This window comes from Hydra vulgaris, chromosome 12 (assembly GCF_038396675.1).
Source record: "Hydra vulgaris chromosome 12, alternate assembly HydraT2T_AEP".
NCBI lineage: Eukaryota > Metazoa > Cnidaria > Hydrozoa > Anthoathecata > Hydridae > Hydra > Hydra vulgaris.
In genome coordinates this window covers 26,339,797-26,356,734 of record NC_088931.1, presented here as the reverse complement: position 1 = coordinate 26,356,734, position 16,938 = coordinate 26,339,797, and the positions used below count along the sequence as shown (strand labels likewise).

The 16,938-nt window shown below is 26.6% G+C and overlaps 1 protein-coding gene across 1 annotated transcript in view; it reads right to left on the bottom strand.

Annotated features, from left to right (window-relative positions):
- The window catches only part of LOC100206379 (sushi, von Willebrand factor type A, EGF and pentraxin domain-containing protein 1), an 83,101-nt gene that overhangs the window by 31,632 nt on the left and 34,531 nt on the right, over positions 1-16,938 (bottom strand). Inside the window, exons 11-12 of the mRNA XM_065811671.1 lie at positions 9,503-9,822; positions 6,813-6,930 (exon numbers count right to left, since the gene is read on the bottom strand). Of these exons, the coding sequence (XP_065667743.1) occupies positions 6,813-6,930; positions 9,503-9,822 (438 nt within the window). The remainder of the gene's footprint in view (positions 1-6,812; positions 6,931-9,502; positions 9,823-16,938) is intronic.

The following is a 16,938-nucleotide window of genomic DNA, read 5'->3' as shown; positions in this document are numbered from 1 at the left end:
TGTTATATCAGTTTTTGCTGCTCACATTTAGTTTACATTCTTTTGTGACCAATCACTTTTACAATTAGTTAACAAAATAAAATAAAGAATAATAATTAAAACTAATAAAATTTTTTCATTTATGTATATATATATATGTTTAATATATATATATATATATATATATATATATATATATATATATATATATATATATATATATATATATATGTTTAATATATATATATATATATATATATATATATATAATATATATATATATATATATATATATATATATATGTTTAACATATATATATATATATATATATATATATATATATATATATATATATATATATATATATATATATATATATATATATGTATATATATACACACATACATAAATATATACGTATATATATATATACACACATGAATATATATATACATATATATATATACATATATATATATATATATATATATAAATATATATATATATACACATACATAAATATATACATATATATATACACACATACATACATATATACATATATATACATATATATATATATATATATATATATATATATATATATATATATATATATATAATATATATACATATATATATATATATATATATATACATATATATATATATCACGAATATATACATACATATATATATATATATATATATACATACATATATATACATATATACATATATATATATAATATATATATATATATATATATATATATATATATATATATACATACATATATATACATATATATATATATATATACATATATATATATATATATATATATATATATATATATATATATATATATATATATATATATATATATATATATCACGGATATATACATATATATATACATATATATATATATATATATATATCTTGGAAAAAAACACAAAAAAACTAACAGTTCTATTTGTGTTAATAAGCATCCTGGTGGATCTAAAAATGGTTAATGGTTCATCAGTTGATCCAGCTAGGAACATGGAAAATGTTTCCATCAAACAATGTGTGGTTGAACTTAAATCTGAAGTTGAATGTCTTCATAATGAAAATGCAAAGAAGGATAATGTTATAAGCGAACTAAATGATAAAATTTCCAAACTAGAAAGTTTAACAGCAAAATTTAGCACTCAATCTACACAACCTTCATATCTGGATGTTGCCTCATCATTTACCAAACCTGGTTCCCCCCGAAATCTTGCAATTATAAAAGCAGTATCAGAAAACTTTAAACTTTGCGAAAATAAGTCCAAAAAAGCCATATTTATTGGCATCACATCAAACAAAATTAATCTAATTGGAAAAAAAGAAGAAGAAACTAAGACAGTTCAAGATATTTTACATTCACTAAGTCTTAATGCCAATGTCAAAGTATTTAGTTCAAACCGAAAAATAAATGTAAAAACACCGCCGCAACCAACAATTATAGTTGAATTTGAAAATAACGATGCACGCAACCAAGTAATTGCAGCTGTCATCCACAGTGACCGGGTCCGCTGCGTTGATGTCTAACAGACCCCTTTATTTAACGGAAAAGAAAAACATCCATTCATTGATACCAAAACAGCAGCTAATGCTCGAAAACCTCAATAACTACAAAACTTTTAGCAAAAATTCTACAGTAAACAATAAAAAGCAACCTTTTATAAATTCTATCAATAATAATAATGACTTCCAAAATGATAATCACTCGCTCAAGCTTAAATGTCTTTATACCAATTCTACATCTTTAAACAAAGAAAGGTTACTTGAACTATCTGATATTGCTCTCTCAACATCTATAGACATTATATTTATTACTGAAACATGGTTTAATGAAATATCATCTCAGAGTATAAAAAATTATGAACTTTTCAGACATGACAGAAATAGTCATGGAGGAGGAGTTGCTATTTATTCAAGAACTTGCCTAAACGTAATTAAATTAAGCTTTTCTCAAATTCATTCTTGTTTTACTTTTAAACATTCTGAACAACTATGGCTTTCACTCCCAATCAGTAAAAGTAACAAGTTGCTGATTGGTTGTATATACCGCCCACCAAAAATGATGGGCGGTATATACAACCTAAATAAAAAAAATAATAAAAAAAAAGAAAACTGCTAAAGAAACTAACAATTGTATAACTTTAGCTAAAAAATCTATTGACGGTAACCGTTTTTCGAGACTATTACTCACAGACGATTTTAATTATCATAACATTGTTTGGAATGATGACTATTCAACAAACTTCAAAGGACCAAGCAAACCAATTGAAGCAAATTTTATTAACACACTCAATAATTCATTTTTGTATCAATGCATACACTCACCAACATTTATACTTAAAAAGATAAATGCATTAACACATTGGATCTTGTTATAACAGACTCTCTAGATAAAATAAGTAAAATAGCCTTTGATCCGCCTCTTGGATGTGCAGTACAAGGTCACTTACTGCTCAAATAGAATCTCATCATTGAAAAATCAAATTACTCAACCCCATTTATTTTCTCAAAATTATGTTATAAAAAAGGTAACTATGCAAAACTAAATGAAGCTTTTAATAGCTATGATTGGATTGCTATGTTTAAAAATTTAAGTATCAATGATTCCTACAAAAAATGGACATATATATCATAAACTATGTGCTAAATTCATACCTCCTATATCTAAACACACACAAAAAAAGCATCAACCTTGGATAACAATTGACATTATTAAGTTAAGTAAAACAAAAAAACAACTATGGTACCAAAATAGAAATACAAAGTGGAAAGTTCCATATCTAGTTAATCTTTATAACACAGTTCGTAATCAAATCAAAAAGTATACTCGTTCAGCAATTAGAATCTTTGAAGAAGATTTAGCAAATGATAAACGCAATCCAAAAAGGCTTTTCAACTATATTAATTCTAAACGTTCATCATCGAGCCTTATTAATGCATTGATCACTGAATCAGATATTAGCATAAAGAAAGTGGATATAGCAAATGAACTAAATTTGCAATTTCAATCCGTTTTCACAACCGGAAATGTACACACACTACCGCATTTCCCAAACAGAACATCAAACACAATCAGTTCATTAAAAATAGATCAATCTCTAGTAGAATCACATTTACTCAAATTAGATCCAAACAAATCATTTGGCACTGACTGCGTAAGTCCATCAGTTCTACAGAAGTGTGCAAAATCATTACCCAAACCATCGCTTATATTTCAACATTCAATTGATCATTCTGAATTACCAGAGTCCTGGTTGAAGCCAATGTTACGCCATTATATAAGAAAGGCTCCAAAACAGATCCAGCAAATAATCAACCAGTCTCCCTCACTTCTGTTACTTGTAAAATTCTTGAGAAAATAATTAGAGATAAAATCACAGAACATTTATCTAATAATAATCTTATATCTACCTGTCAACACGGATTTGTCACAAACAAATCAAGTGTCACAAATCTTTTGGAAACTATGGATTTTATAACCTTTGTAAAATCAAATAAAAAATCGACAGATTTATATTCCTTGATTATGCTAAAGCTTTTAATAAAGTACCACATAAACCTTTATTATTTAATCTGGAAAAATATGGAATTGTTGGTAAACTTTCTTCTTGGATAAACTCTTTCCTTTCAAATCGTCGACAACGTGTTGTTTTAGGCGAAACAATATCTGATTGGGTTCCTGTCACTAGCAGTGTTCCTCAGGGTTCTGTATTAGGACCTACTTTGCTTATTATATACGTTAATGATCTGCCTAATAAGATAAACAATTTTTATAAAATGTACGCTGATGACACAAAGATACTTGCCACAATTGAAAGCAAAAAAGACTGTGAACAACTGCAGAGTGATATAAATTGGATTACAGAATGGACAAGAATGTGGCAAATGCTACTCAACAAAAGTAAGTGTAAAGTAATGCATATTTTAGGGAGTTCTAATATACTAAAATTTGATTATTATATAAATGACCTTAGCGCACACACCAGAGAATTAAGCTTGAAGTAATAACAACTGAACAAGATTTAGGTATAGTTTTGTCATCTGATCTTAAATTTCATGATCAAGTCACAAAAGCATCATATAAAGCTAATTGAATGCTAATGTTACTATATGGAGTAAACTTTATAAAGTTTATGTGCGACCACATTTAGAGTATGCAGTGTCAATGTGGTCGCCTTATTTTAAAAAAGATATTAAATTTTAGAGAAAATTCATAAACGTGCTTCAAAGATACCACACAATCTTCATAACCTTAATTATTCTATTCGCTGCTCAGTAATTAAATGCTCATCACTTGAAAAGAGACGCCAACGGGGAGATCTAATTCAAAAATACAAACTAGAGAATTTTAAAAATAAAGTAGTCTTGCACAAAGAACCTATGAAGGTCTCCACGAGCTGACCAACATTTACAATACCGCAGAGAAATCATAAACAATCGTGCTCAACGGTATCATTTCTTTAACAATAGAGTTGCTTCCATTTGGAATACACTACCAGATGATGTTGTCATGCAGCAAAGCACAAACTCTTTTAAAAATAGCTTGGACAAATACATTGAACAAAAATTAAACTTAATAATCTAATGAAACTGCAAAATGAAAATGCAGTCCCGAAGTTACTATAGCTTTCTCATTCTTGGCGTTTAACATCGTTGCCTGCAACAGATGAGATGCTTTACACAAAAAATGACAATAAAACGTTTTTGTGTGTAACTTAAGTTACTAATACAAATACTAATATATATACATATATATATATATATATATATATATATATATATATATATATATATATATACATATATATATATATACATATATATATATACATATATATATATATATATATATATATATATATATATATATATATATATATATATATATATATATATATATATATACATATATATATATATACAGTGGCGACAAAATAAATAGCACAGATTGATGTTCAATATGTAATGATATATTTTCAAGAGATCTGAGTTTTTGAGATCTAAACTTTTTCAGCCAAATAAAATATTATTTTTAGAAGATAACATTACTGAGTAAGAAAAGAGAGTAACTTCGTTAAAAAAAAAGTACAATCGTATAAATGATTTAGAAGTACAGAATAAGGGGGCAATTTAAATAGCACACCCTGTACAAAACTATCATTTCGTCCTTTTGCTACCAAAATCATGGAGGTTCTTTGTATAAACAGTTTAGAAAACTTTATTAGAGTTAAATTAATATTTAATGGGGTATCCTTTTGAGTCAATAACTGCTTGACAACAATAGCCCATTGACAAGATAAATTTTTGGCATCGTTCAGGCATAATGGCATCCCAAGCAGCTTTTATTTCAATCCAAAGTTGGTCTAAATTTGTTGCAGTTGACCGGTTTATGTTTCTGTCAACTTCCTCCTACAAAGGTTTTGGGGACAACAAACATATTGATTTCCGTCGGATCTAAAGCGATTAAACTTAGACTCGTCAGTCCAAAGCACATTTTGCCAAAAACTTAAATCTTTGTGTACGTGCTGTTTTGCAAACTTCAAACAGCTGACGATATTACCTTTTGAGACTAATGGTTTTTTTCGGGCAACCCTTCTAAATAGCTTATTTTTGCGTAAGCGACTTTTAACAGTGCTGACAGACAAACCAAGTTTTAAATTTTGAGCAATTTGTTCTTTAATTTTTGGTGCTCCAACAAAATTTAAAGAACAAATTGATTCAGCTTAGAAATACGGGCAATGGCTGCATCTTCTCTGGGGGTTGTCTTTCGTTCGCTAGACTTGCGTTTTTTGTTGCTTAATGAACCATTATCGTTAAATAAATTAATAGCATTGATAACTTTCTTACAAGAACAACCCAATCTTCGAGCTATTTCAGATTTGTTCAATCCTAGATCTCGAAATGCCTTTACTTATTCTCGAAAGACATCTGTTCCATGTTTACCTCATCCCATAGTTGATAGATAATGAACTTTTTTTTTTTTTGCCAAATGAATTACAAGAATATTCTTTAAATACTGAATAAGATGATTATCTTTTGATATAATAAAAAAATTTAAGTTTTTTTTTAATAAAAAGTAAATGTGTGCTATTTAAAATGACCGTCAAAAGGTAAACACGACCACCTAAATGCTCAAAACAAGCAATTTTGACAGCTATAAATGTCAAATAAGTATTTCCGTTCCAAAAGGTGAACATTGTTGATGCTATAAAAAATAACAGCAATTGTTATAAATACAAAAAAGTTGGCATCAAAAAGTAAAATCAACTGGTCATGAAAGTGTGCTATTTATGTTGTCGCCATATATGCATATGGCGACATATATGTATATGTATATATATATATATATATATATATATATATATATATATATATATATATATATATATATATATATATATATATATATATATATATATGCATACAATTATAAATGAAGCATTACACAGATGACATCATACTAAAATAGGAAGCTTCAGGGGCTTCAGTACACACATTCACTATCTTATAGCTTGCTGTTGCAAAGAAGTGCTGCTACATTGATTTACATTCATTTACTTTTGTTCATTATATCAAACATATATATTTTTATTTAAAAAGCTCATGAAAGCAGTATGAAAACTTTCAAATTTCAGTAAAAGCAAAATGAAAATAATTGCTAGCTTTTAAATTGAATAAAAAAATTTAATAAAGATTTTTTATGGAAATTTATTAACTATGCATTATTTTATAAATAATATAAATAATACAATAATAAATATACAAAGTAAAAAATCATACTGCATTGCTTTTCTTTATTGCTTTCATTAATTTGTTTATATTCATAACCATCTCTACAAGTAACAACTGAGGCCGATGATACAAAACCTTTATAATCAGTAAAAATTCCTTTGAAAACCTAAAATTAATGATTTTTTTTTAATTGCAAAATTTTAAAAATTTTATATTTATAAGATTATTTTTAATTTATATTTCTTTTCCTATAGAAAAAAAAAAAAAAATTTTTTAACATAATTTTTTATAAATAGTACAACACATAAAAACAACTATATAAACTTTAACAATTGACTAAAATTGTATGGTAAAATTAAAAAAAAAACTATTAAAAAATAATATTATATTTAAATATATATATTATGTAATTATATTATATAAATAAAAAAAATTAACTATTCAGTTTTAACTATTAAGTTTTTTTTAACTATTATAAGAACATTTTAAATCGGTGTTCTTTCAAAAGTCAGTGTTCTTCTAATTCAATTAACTTTTCTAAACATCATTTAACTTTTCAAAATGAATGTTCTTTTTATGGTGTGTTCTTTTTATTAACCATATTAATCTTTTAATTAAACAAGTTTAAAAAAATCTTTAAAAAAAGGTATATGTATTCAACAAAAGTACATTTCTAACTTTCAAAACTAACAATTAAAAGCATCTTGTAGGGGAAACTGGGGTAAAATAGGGTACTTAAGGAAAAAAGAATAACAAACAATATCAAAATTAATACAAGCTTATTTGAAAATAAAAGAATACAAGATTGGCAACATTGTAACAAAGCAAGAACACTATAGAATGTAAATTTTTTAATTTAATAAATTTGAATAAAAATAAAAACCCTCTTTTTCTTTGGCGTCCATTAATGCTTTTTTGCAAAGTGAGGACATTAAAATTGCTGGTTTGTCTCTTTGCTTCAACTCCAAAGTTTTATTGGTGTCTGTTTTGTAACTGGCATCAAACCATATTTTAAACCAATATGGCCATATCCTTAAACCTATAACAACTTATAAGCTAAATATAATTTATAGAAAGTCAGAAATTTATAGAAATAACATGTTAGTAATAGCACTAGCTGGTAAACCAATAGCGCAACATTATCTATATTAATATTAGCATTTTAATATTAGCTATATTAATATTAGCTATATTAATATTAACTATATTAATATTAGCTATATTAATATTATCTATATTAATATTAGCTATATTAATATTAGCTATTTTAATATTAGCTATTTTATTATTAGCTATATTTATATTAGCTATACTAATATTTTTTATGCTATAAAGTATAAAAGTTACTATAATATTATAGGTCTATTTGTCTGTTTAATTGAATAAAATTACAATTATGCTAGAAGAATTATACATGTATAATTACAGGATTTAAAAGAATTACATAGTTGGAGGAAAATGGGGAAGAAACCCATGTTACCCTTTTTAAACTGCTCATTGTAGTGTGGCACATTATAATGCATTATAATCAAAGCTGGGTTGATTTTATTGTTAAATCAAAGGCTCTATTTGTCGGCAATAAGATATTTTTAAGATACAATAAAAGGTTTAGTTCAAAGCTTTAATTAAAAAGTACCAATTTCTTAAGTTATAAGTTGAAAAAATTTGATGAAAAAGGTGCGTAAACTTGTATTTAATTTACAATAATGATACAAATAAAAAAAGAACTATAACTCACGATAACATCGTCTCATATCACGTTACTTCAAATTCAATCATTTGCAATCATTTTTGAGGCTCTGAAGTGGTTTATTAGTAAAATTTTACCTCATTTTCCCCTATATAATACATTTTCTGTTAACCTATTGGTTATGAGCTTTGCAAACCATAAGGTTTGGTCTGACTCCTTTCTTACACACTCTAAATGGCTATTTACTATTATTTTCTACTTGCTCATTCTTAAACTTACAATGCCATTAAATTTACAATAACCTCAGTCTTATTTATGTTTATCCAAACTTGCTGATATCATAGTATTAGTCCTTCTTTTGTCTTTGCAATAAAGCAAAAAATTATTTGTATAGAATAGTTTTCATTGCAAAGTCTTATGCACACCAACACGCTTTATTTCTTTTCTTGGTACTCTGTTAAAATCTTATTTAAGGCCAAAAATCTTTTTTACTTTCTAAATATTTGTCTTGAACTAGTTCTAAAATAAATACTGCAGAAAATAAAATAAATGCATCTATTATTCTCTTTCTTAGCTTAAAATCAAGCTGCATCTTATTGATAACTTCATTGTAAGTCCTTTTCCATCCTTAACGTAATCTTTTCTAACAACAGCATTTTCTTCTATTGTAATAATGTTTAAAAAAAAAAGCATATTAATTAATCATGGTATACTATTGCTTTTTAAATACTTAAATCTTCCAGTTTATCATAAACTATGTCAACAGTAAATTTGATTCATACAACTATTATAATAAATTCAATTTATAACTTAATTATTAAAATATCTTCGGATATAAAAATTTAATAGTAAACATTAGACAGATTTCTAATCAAAGTCATCTTTGTCAATTTAAATCCTTGAAAAAGAATCAGAAAATGATTTTTAAAAATAGAAACCTTAAAAATTAAATTAAACTCATAATATTTTATTAACCATTAATTATAAATATATTAATAACTAATAAAACAATTATATTAATAATTATTAAAAAATATTAAGAAAATACCTTTTCATTAACAGAAGATTTCATGGCTGATACAATGTTGTGCGTTAATCTAGTTATATTTTGATTTTTAGCATAGATGTTTAAAGTAAATTCAATGGTCATACTATTTAATGCATTGTAGGAATTTGGAGAACACACAATAACTATATTTTCCACGGTGCAATGATCATCGGACAACTTACAAAAAAGGTTATCAATAACAATGTCATTTTTCATGGCATTTATAAATGCCTGCTTCATATGCAATTGTTGCGTTGCATCTCCACATTTCCCAGCAAACATTTGAAAGTGAGTTTTGATGTTTTCAGCAACATTTTGAACTATAGGGAACAAATTTTTTAAATAAATAAGAAATTTATATATTCACAAATATCTTTGTGTAATTAGTCATCCATATAATGTCATTAATGACATCATACTGAAATAGCAACCTACAGGAGTTTCAGTACATATATTAACTGAGGTTTTAAACAGGTATTATCTAGGAAAGGATACTATATCATAAAGGATTTTTATTACAGCAAAAAACAACTTTTGTTTTTTTTTATATTTCTTCATATATTTCTTAGTTTTCTTAAAAAACTGTCAAAATTAAAGTTACAATTTTCAAACTTGAAGCAAAATATATTAGAAACTTAAATCCATTTAAGTATGTAAACATAAATATAATGGCAAACAGAATTTAAAATACAATAAAAAATGGAGTGAGTAATAATGTAAAAATAGCAAAATACAAATCAATGCAAACTTATTTTTTCATTTGTACTTTTGTCATGTTCAAGAAAACTTATTTCTTTTTAGAAATTCTTTGCATGTAATAGTTATCCATTTATTTTTTAGTTTTTTATTCTCCAAAAAATTTTTCTACAAAAAAAAATTCATCAGCCATTAGCAATGCCACAGCAATTTATTAATAGCAGTGGTTTGTGAAACTGTTACTTCATTAATCATCTATATTTATGTAAAAATTTATTTAAATATTCATTTAAGACAAATTTAGTATAAATTTTCAAAAAGAAAAAAGAAACTTGTATCTCAATTTCTATTTGAAACAAACTTAGGCTCAACAGCAGAATTAAATGAGTTGAAAGCTGAAGAAGTTCTTAGCAAACAATTCAACTTTGTCTTTAGGCAAACATTATCAGAACCATTCAAGAGAGGTGGAAAACAGATTTAGTCTTATTATAGATACTGTTAAAGATTCTCCAGAAACAATGAGGGCCTAATTTTCAAGATGAAATACAAGATTTTGTGACCTGAAAATAGTGAACTTCGGAGTTAGACAAAACCTTTTTACTATGGTTTCTAGTAATAGTAAACAGATGTCTGTTTTCTGGAGAATTGTTTTGGTGATAGATATGGACATAATGGTTATAATTGGAAATTGCAGCGGCACAATGAGAGAAAAACCATGGAGAAGAGTAAAGCTTTACTTGAAATTGTTAAAAGAGAACATAAGATTCCATACCAGCCTGAATCCAAGAAGTTACAAAAGAAGCACATTTGTCAACTGGAAGACAACAGATTTCTATCCAAGGGCAATTACGAAGAAAATCATGGAAGAAGTCCCAGTCAGCTTTAAAGTAGTTGTAAGAGGTACAATGATAGGGGGATTCTGATGATGAAGAAGACTAGGATATCAGTTTTAGAGAAATGAAACCACTTGATCAGAAGTGATCAAGGAGAAACCAATGTGATCAGAACCACTTATGGGTAAATGGAGTAAATGGAGAAACTGAGCATTTACTAGGATCAGAAACATAACATAAGTCGAGTAGAAAAGGTAAATGATTTAGATTGTCTGGAAAGTGAGTTGGAAAGTTGACTGTTTATGTTTGAGATTGAGAAAGGCAAAAATTCTGGACTTTAACACCTGCAGAATCACTGACACTAGAACCAAGCTATTCAGTGTGATGAGCATAAGATGAAGGAGAGCAATATAGAATGAAGAGAAATGTTATAGAGCAAAGTGGTATTAAAAAAATGCACATAAAGGAATAGTCAGTGGATTCAAAACAAGCTTCCTGAAAAATGGGTGAATTCTTATAAATATAAATGCCCAGGCTTAGCATGTGACTATTAGATTCTTTACGAATTTTAGGAAGATAACCATCAACACTAAGATCACAAGATGAGACAGCCGAACTCAAATTAGTCTCACAAAGTGCAAGTTGCAAGAGAAAGACTCAACAGAAGAAAAGTTACTTCAAAGATTACAAATATTAGTGAATGATGGATTTAGAGAACTTGGTGATAGCGATGGTTTTTTGTATTTTTTAGTTTTTGGTATTTTAGTCATTTTTGGATATGTTAAAGAACTTGACTCAAAGCACAGATGGTGCTCAGTAAACTATTTGATATTCCAAGCAACTGTTTCATTACTATTAATAAACCCTAAGCCATAACAAAGGGAAGCAAAATTGGCCTTGACAATGCACACCAAAAGTATGGACAGGAACACCACTCATGCGTCTCATGACACTGTTAATACTCTGATACTTTACACCTGTTGATGGAATCAGCCTCTCTGAGAGCTACCACAGACTTTGGGAAACCTGACTACCAGCTGACTTTATACCCATAAAACTGAGTTTTAGAGCTGTACCCTCATTAGGAGATAATATAATGAGTTGCTTAGTCATACAAATAAAGACACAAGCAAATCCCATTAAGTCAAGAAGATCCAGCATTCAACATCCTAACCTGGAAAAAATATATTATAAATACATCTACCTCAGCCTAATAGATGAAGAAGGGGTGTAAAGCTGGTCAACAGATAGAATCTGTTTACCCCTTATATCTTTGCCTAGAAGGCCTTCTACAATATAGTAGCCGGATGCATTTAACCTCTGCCCAATACAAGTGTTTTTATCGAGACACACTATCTCCCAAGATTCAGAGCTTCAAACTTGTAATGATATGCAAAATATGGAGCAGAATTAGTTTGCTGTATATATTTGCTAACAAGAAAAAAAAAATGACATTTTTTTTTCAACTAATAGTAATAACGAATCAATACAAAATCACTCAATTTCCATCTTTAATTCAAAAAAAAAATAAGTTACTCTCAATTTGGAGAAAGTTTTAGTTTTTAAAAACTAAAACTGACTATCTGATTAATACCTGCATATTATTTTTTACCAAATTTACGAGTAGCTTAAATGATGACACGATTGACACATTATACTTCTTAAAAATTTTTTATAAAGAATTATATTAAAAGTATTATATAAAAATATAAAAATAAAATGATTATAAAATATTAAAATTCACTTCACACATGCAGTTATAATTTTATAGTCTAAACAGTAAAAAAAAAATCTTTCTGTCTAATAAAATATATTTGGTTTAACGAATCAAAATTATTTTGCCAGACACACTATGACCAAACTACAGGCCTTGTTAAGAAGCCTGAAACAGTTTGCATTTTACATACGAAATATGTACCCATTCAGCAGATCAGAAAATATCAACCCGTAAAAAAAAGCATTTAACCGCAACTGTGATTATTTTAAATATTTTTTTCTAAATAACTTTGAATTAAATATGATTTTAGAAACTTAGAAATTTAGTTATAAAGGAATACAAAATAATTAGTAAAATGTAAGATTTAGTTTCATAGGAATGTAAAATAATTTTTTAATATTTATTAAAGAAGAAATATTTTCTTCCTAACTAATTCATTACACAAAACATAAATCTATTCATTTTAGATTAAAATATGTGAAAGCAAATAAAGAAACTTTATTTTTCTCTTTGAAAAAAGGAGAAGTGTTTTGTTTAAAAGAATTATTTTCACAAATGTAAATTTAAAACTTTTTGTTTCTTATTTATTCAATATCGTGTAAAGTCCTTTTGATGTAATTTATTTATAAAACATAAATTTTGTTTATGAATATCTTATTGGTAGGGTAGTTCCAGCTCAATTCAATTAATGCTCGGCACCATGCCATCTCAGAAATTGATGATTTTCGAAATACAGCTCATATTGATGAAAGAAAACTTTACTCCAAATTTTAGAGTCTGACTCCTTAAGGTTTCAGAGATATCGATACTCAGTCCCAATCTCTTTTTTGATTATTTTTTACAGCGCCATTTACTTTTCAAGCTAATTACATAGCACAATTAGCTTTTACTTATGAAATACTTGCTCAATAGTGTTGAAAATTTGTACCTAACTATTTTTTAGAGAGAGGAACTCAAAAATGATACCTAAAACACTAAAAAATTAAAGCGTCTTTATGAAAATTCAATTTCAAAATAGTGTAACACTTTTATAAGTTTTTTGATGCCCAGTACAAAAAAAAGTATATCTTGAGATACCTGAAAGATATGATTCTGAAATTTTTTCCTATGGTTCTATATATAACAAACTCCTTATTACAAAAAAACTGCAGGGGTTTTCTTTATTGAATCTGATTTATTTGCATTGAAAGTTTTATAAAAAAATCAAGAAAAATTGATACTTAATAATGAAAAAATATATATATACATTAAATTTTGCATTGTTTTAAAAAGATTTTAGAATCTCAGGTACAGTTCTAATATATAAACTTGTTTGCATTTTACATTAAAGATCTTCATTTTGTACAACCTTCATGTTTAATGAAGGATTTTCTATTTATGAATCTTCAAATAATGATTTTAAAAATATTTCTTATAGAACTAAAAAATAATATAAAAATATTAATGATAAAGAAATATGTTCAATTGAATTAATAAATAAAGAAAATTGTATAATAAAGAAGAGATAAGTCCATAATGTATAATTAAATTGATGTCATTTAAAGATGATGGACCAGGAGAACCGACTAGCAGCCAGATTTATGAAGATGAAGATAAAAAACTTCTTAAATCTCAATTCTTTTTTGACGGCTATGAACATAAGTTTTCTCAAAATGCATGATGTGAATAGTCACTCAAGAGTTGCTCTTGGTAAAAAGAAATGTTACATGTTCAAAAAACAGTAAAGTTAGGTATTGCAAGGACTTTAAATAAAGATCATGATCAGTTAAACCAAGAAGATTCCTTCAATAAGTTATATGAGGAGTTAAATAAAAAGCAAATGATATGGATATATTTTGAGGAAAAATTAAAGAAAAACTGTGAACTTTCAAATGGAATTAGAAAATTTAATTACTGCTAGCTCCAATACCTTGGTCTAACGAATGTATAGAAAAAGAATTTAGTGTTACTAATTATATGGTGCAGATATCACGCAAACTGCTGCTGAAAAATGAGTTTTATCTTTCGCTGAAAAAAAAAAAAGGAAAAGAAATATCTCATTTGTACTTATGTGGATTTACTTTATGTTAAATTTAAAATCAGTTATCCTGATATAAAGACTTGTTTTTCTCACTGTTGATTAAATCATCCAAAATGGCACATTACAGTGAGCATCTAGTTAATGATTAGTGCAGTTAAATTATCCAAAGTTTATCATGAAATTATTGATTTATTTGTAGTAGGGCTAACAAGAATTGCATGTTACCTTGTTGCCCTTTGTGTCAAGAAGATTCTATATTAGGACATTATCTTGAAAATAATTCTACTCTCAAGAAGATATTGATGAAGATCATGGTTATTGTATAGATTAGAAACAATGGAAGACAACAAACCGATCTAAGCTAGTAAGTCTAACAGAAATCAAGTAGCTTAATTAATACTTTAATAAATAAGTTACAAAAACTTACTGTTCATTCTTACATTGCAAAACATTCATAAATTGCTGATTTTTTATAGAAATTAAAAAAAGAGTTAAGTAGTACTGAGGTTCATTGTCCTTTGTGATTTTTTAGAAAATTATGAGTTTGTTGTACAAGACAAAGTACAAATTTTTCACTAGAAAAAATTTCAAACAATATTGCATCCTACAGTAGTTTATTATAAAGTAAATAATGTTCTTAAATGAGATTAAATATGTTTCATCTCAGATGATTTACTGCATGATGAAGATATGGTATATCATGCAATGAAGTTATCGATGGAACATATTAAAAGCAATATTTCTCATCAAATAGAAACTGCTCATTATTTTTCACATGGGTGTGCTGGCCAGTACAAAATTGCGAACACTTCATAAATATATGCCACCATGGGCAAGATTTTGTTATGAAACAAACATGGTTTTTGTTTGCAACAAGTCATGGTAAATCACCCTATGACAGTTTTGGTGGGACTGTTAAAAGACTAACTTCAATTGCTAGCCTTCATTGAGCAACAACAAATCATACTTGCAGCATCTGGAATTTTTTTTTTTTTACCAAAATGAAATCATAGGAATTAGTTTTTGATACGTATCAAAGGAGTCAAACATGATAACTCAAATTGAAATTTTTTCCAAAGATTTTCAACAAAAGCGTAACCAAGCACCCGCAGCACAATTTCATTCCAACAAGTAACTCTAAAATTGGAACTAAAGTCGTTTCAGAACAAAAAGATTATTCAATTGTTTTTATTTTTCAAACTGATAAGATTATTAGAGATTGCTTGCCTAATGTAAGCATTGTAATGTTTGCATGTTTGATTTATGATAACAACCCATAGATTGGACTAGTGGAGGTTATTGATGTTGAAATTAAAGACTTTCAAATTAGATTTATGTATCCATTTTACCCTTTAAGGTCATATTGCCGGCTTCTAGAGATGGTGTGTGCTGGGTTCCATCAACAAACTTATTTTTAATGAATAATATTCCAACAACTGTTACAGGAAGACAATACAAAATCAGTGAAATTGATCATTAAAGCATTAAAGAAAGCTGGGTAAACTTTAAACCAGAGAACTAATTTTTTATGAAACTGTTAAAGATTGTTAATTCTTATTGCCTTATTTTAATTTTTTTTATTACAACCTAATTATTTCCATGGTTTATTTTGGAATTTCAATATTTTTAGGGTTTAGAAATATAAAACTTTAAATGCAAATAAATCTGATTTTTTGATTTTTCCGTTTTTTTGTTTTATGGCATTTGTTATATATAGAACATATTTTGTATGGGGCATCAAAAAACTTACAAAAAACTTTACATTATTTTGAAACTAAATTTTCATATAGAACCTTTAATTTTTTTAGTGTTTTAGCCATCATTTTCAAGTTCTTCTCCCTAAAATAATGTCATAAATAAAAAATCCTTCAAAATCTGAATTAAAAAATCATCAAAATCTGAAATGGCATGGTGCCAAAAATTTTTTTTTTGGGTTGATTTGACATGGAATGACCCGATAACTAAAGTCTTTATAAATTGTTTATAATCAATTAAAAATATAACATTAAACACGTAAAAATATATATACTTATATAGTAATAAAAATAAGTTGCGATAAAGAAACAAAAGATTATGTAAAGTATAAGATTGTGTTAAGAAATAAATTATAAAGAACTATATTTTCAAATACCAAATTTAGATTTCATAAGTAATTTTTATTATATTAGTT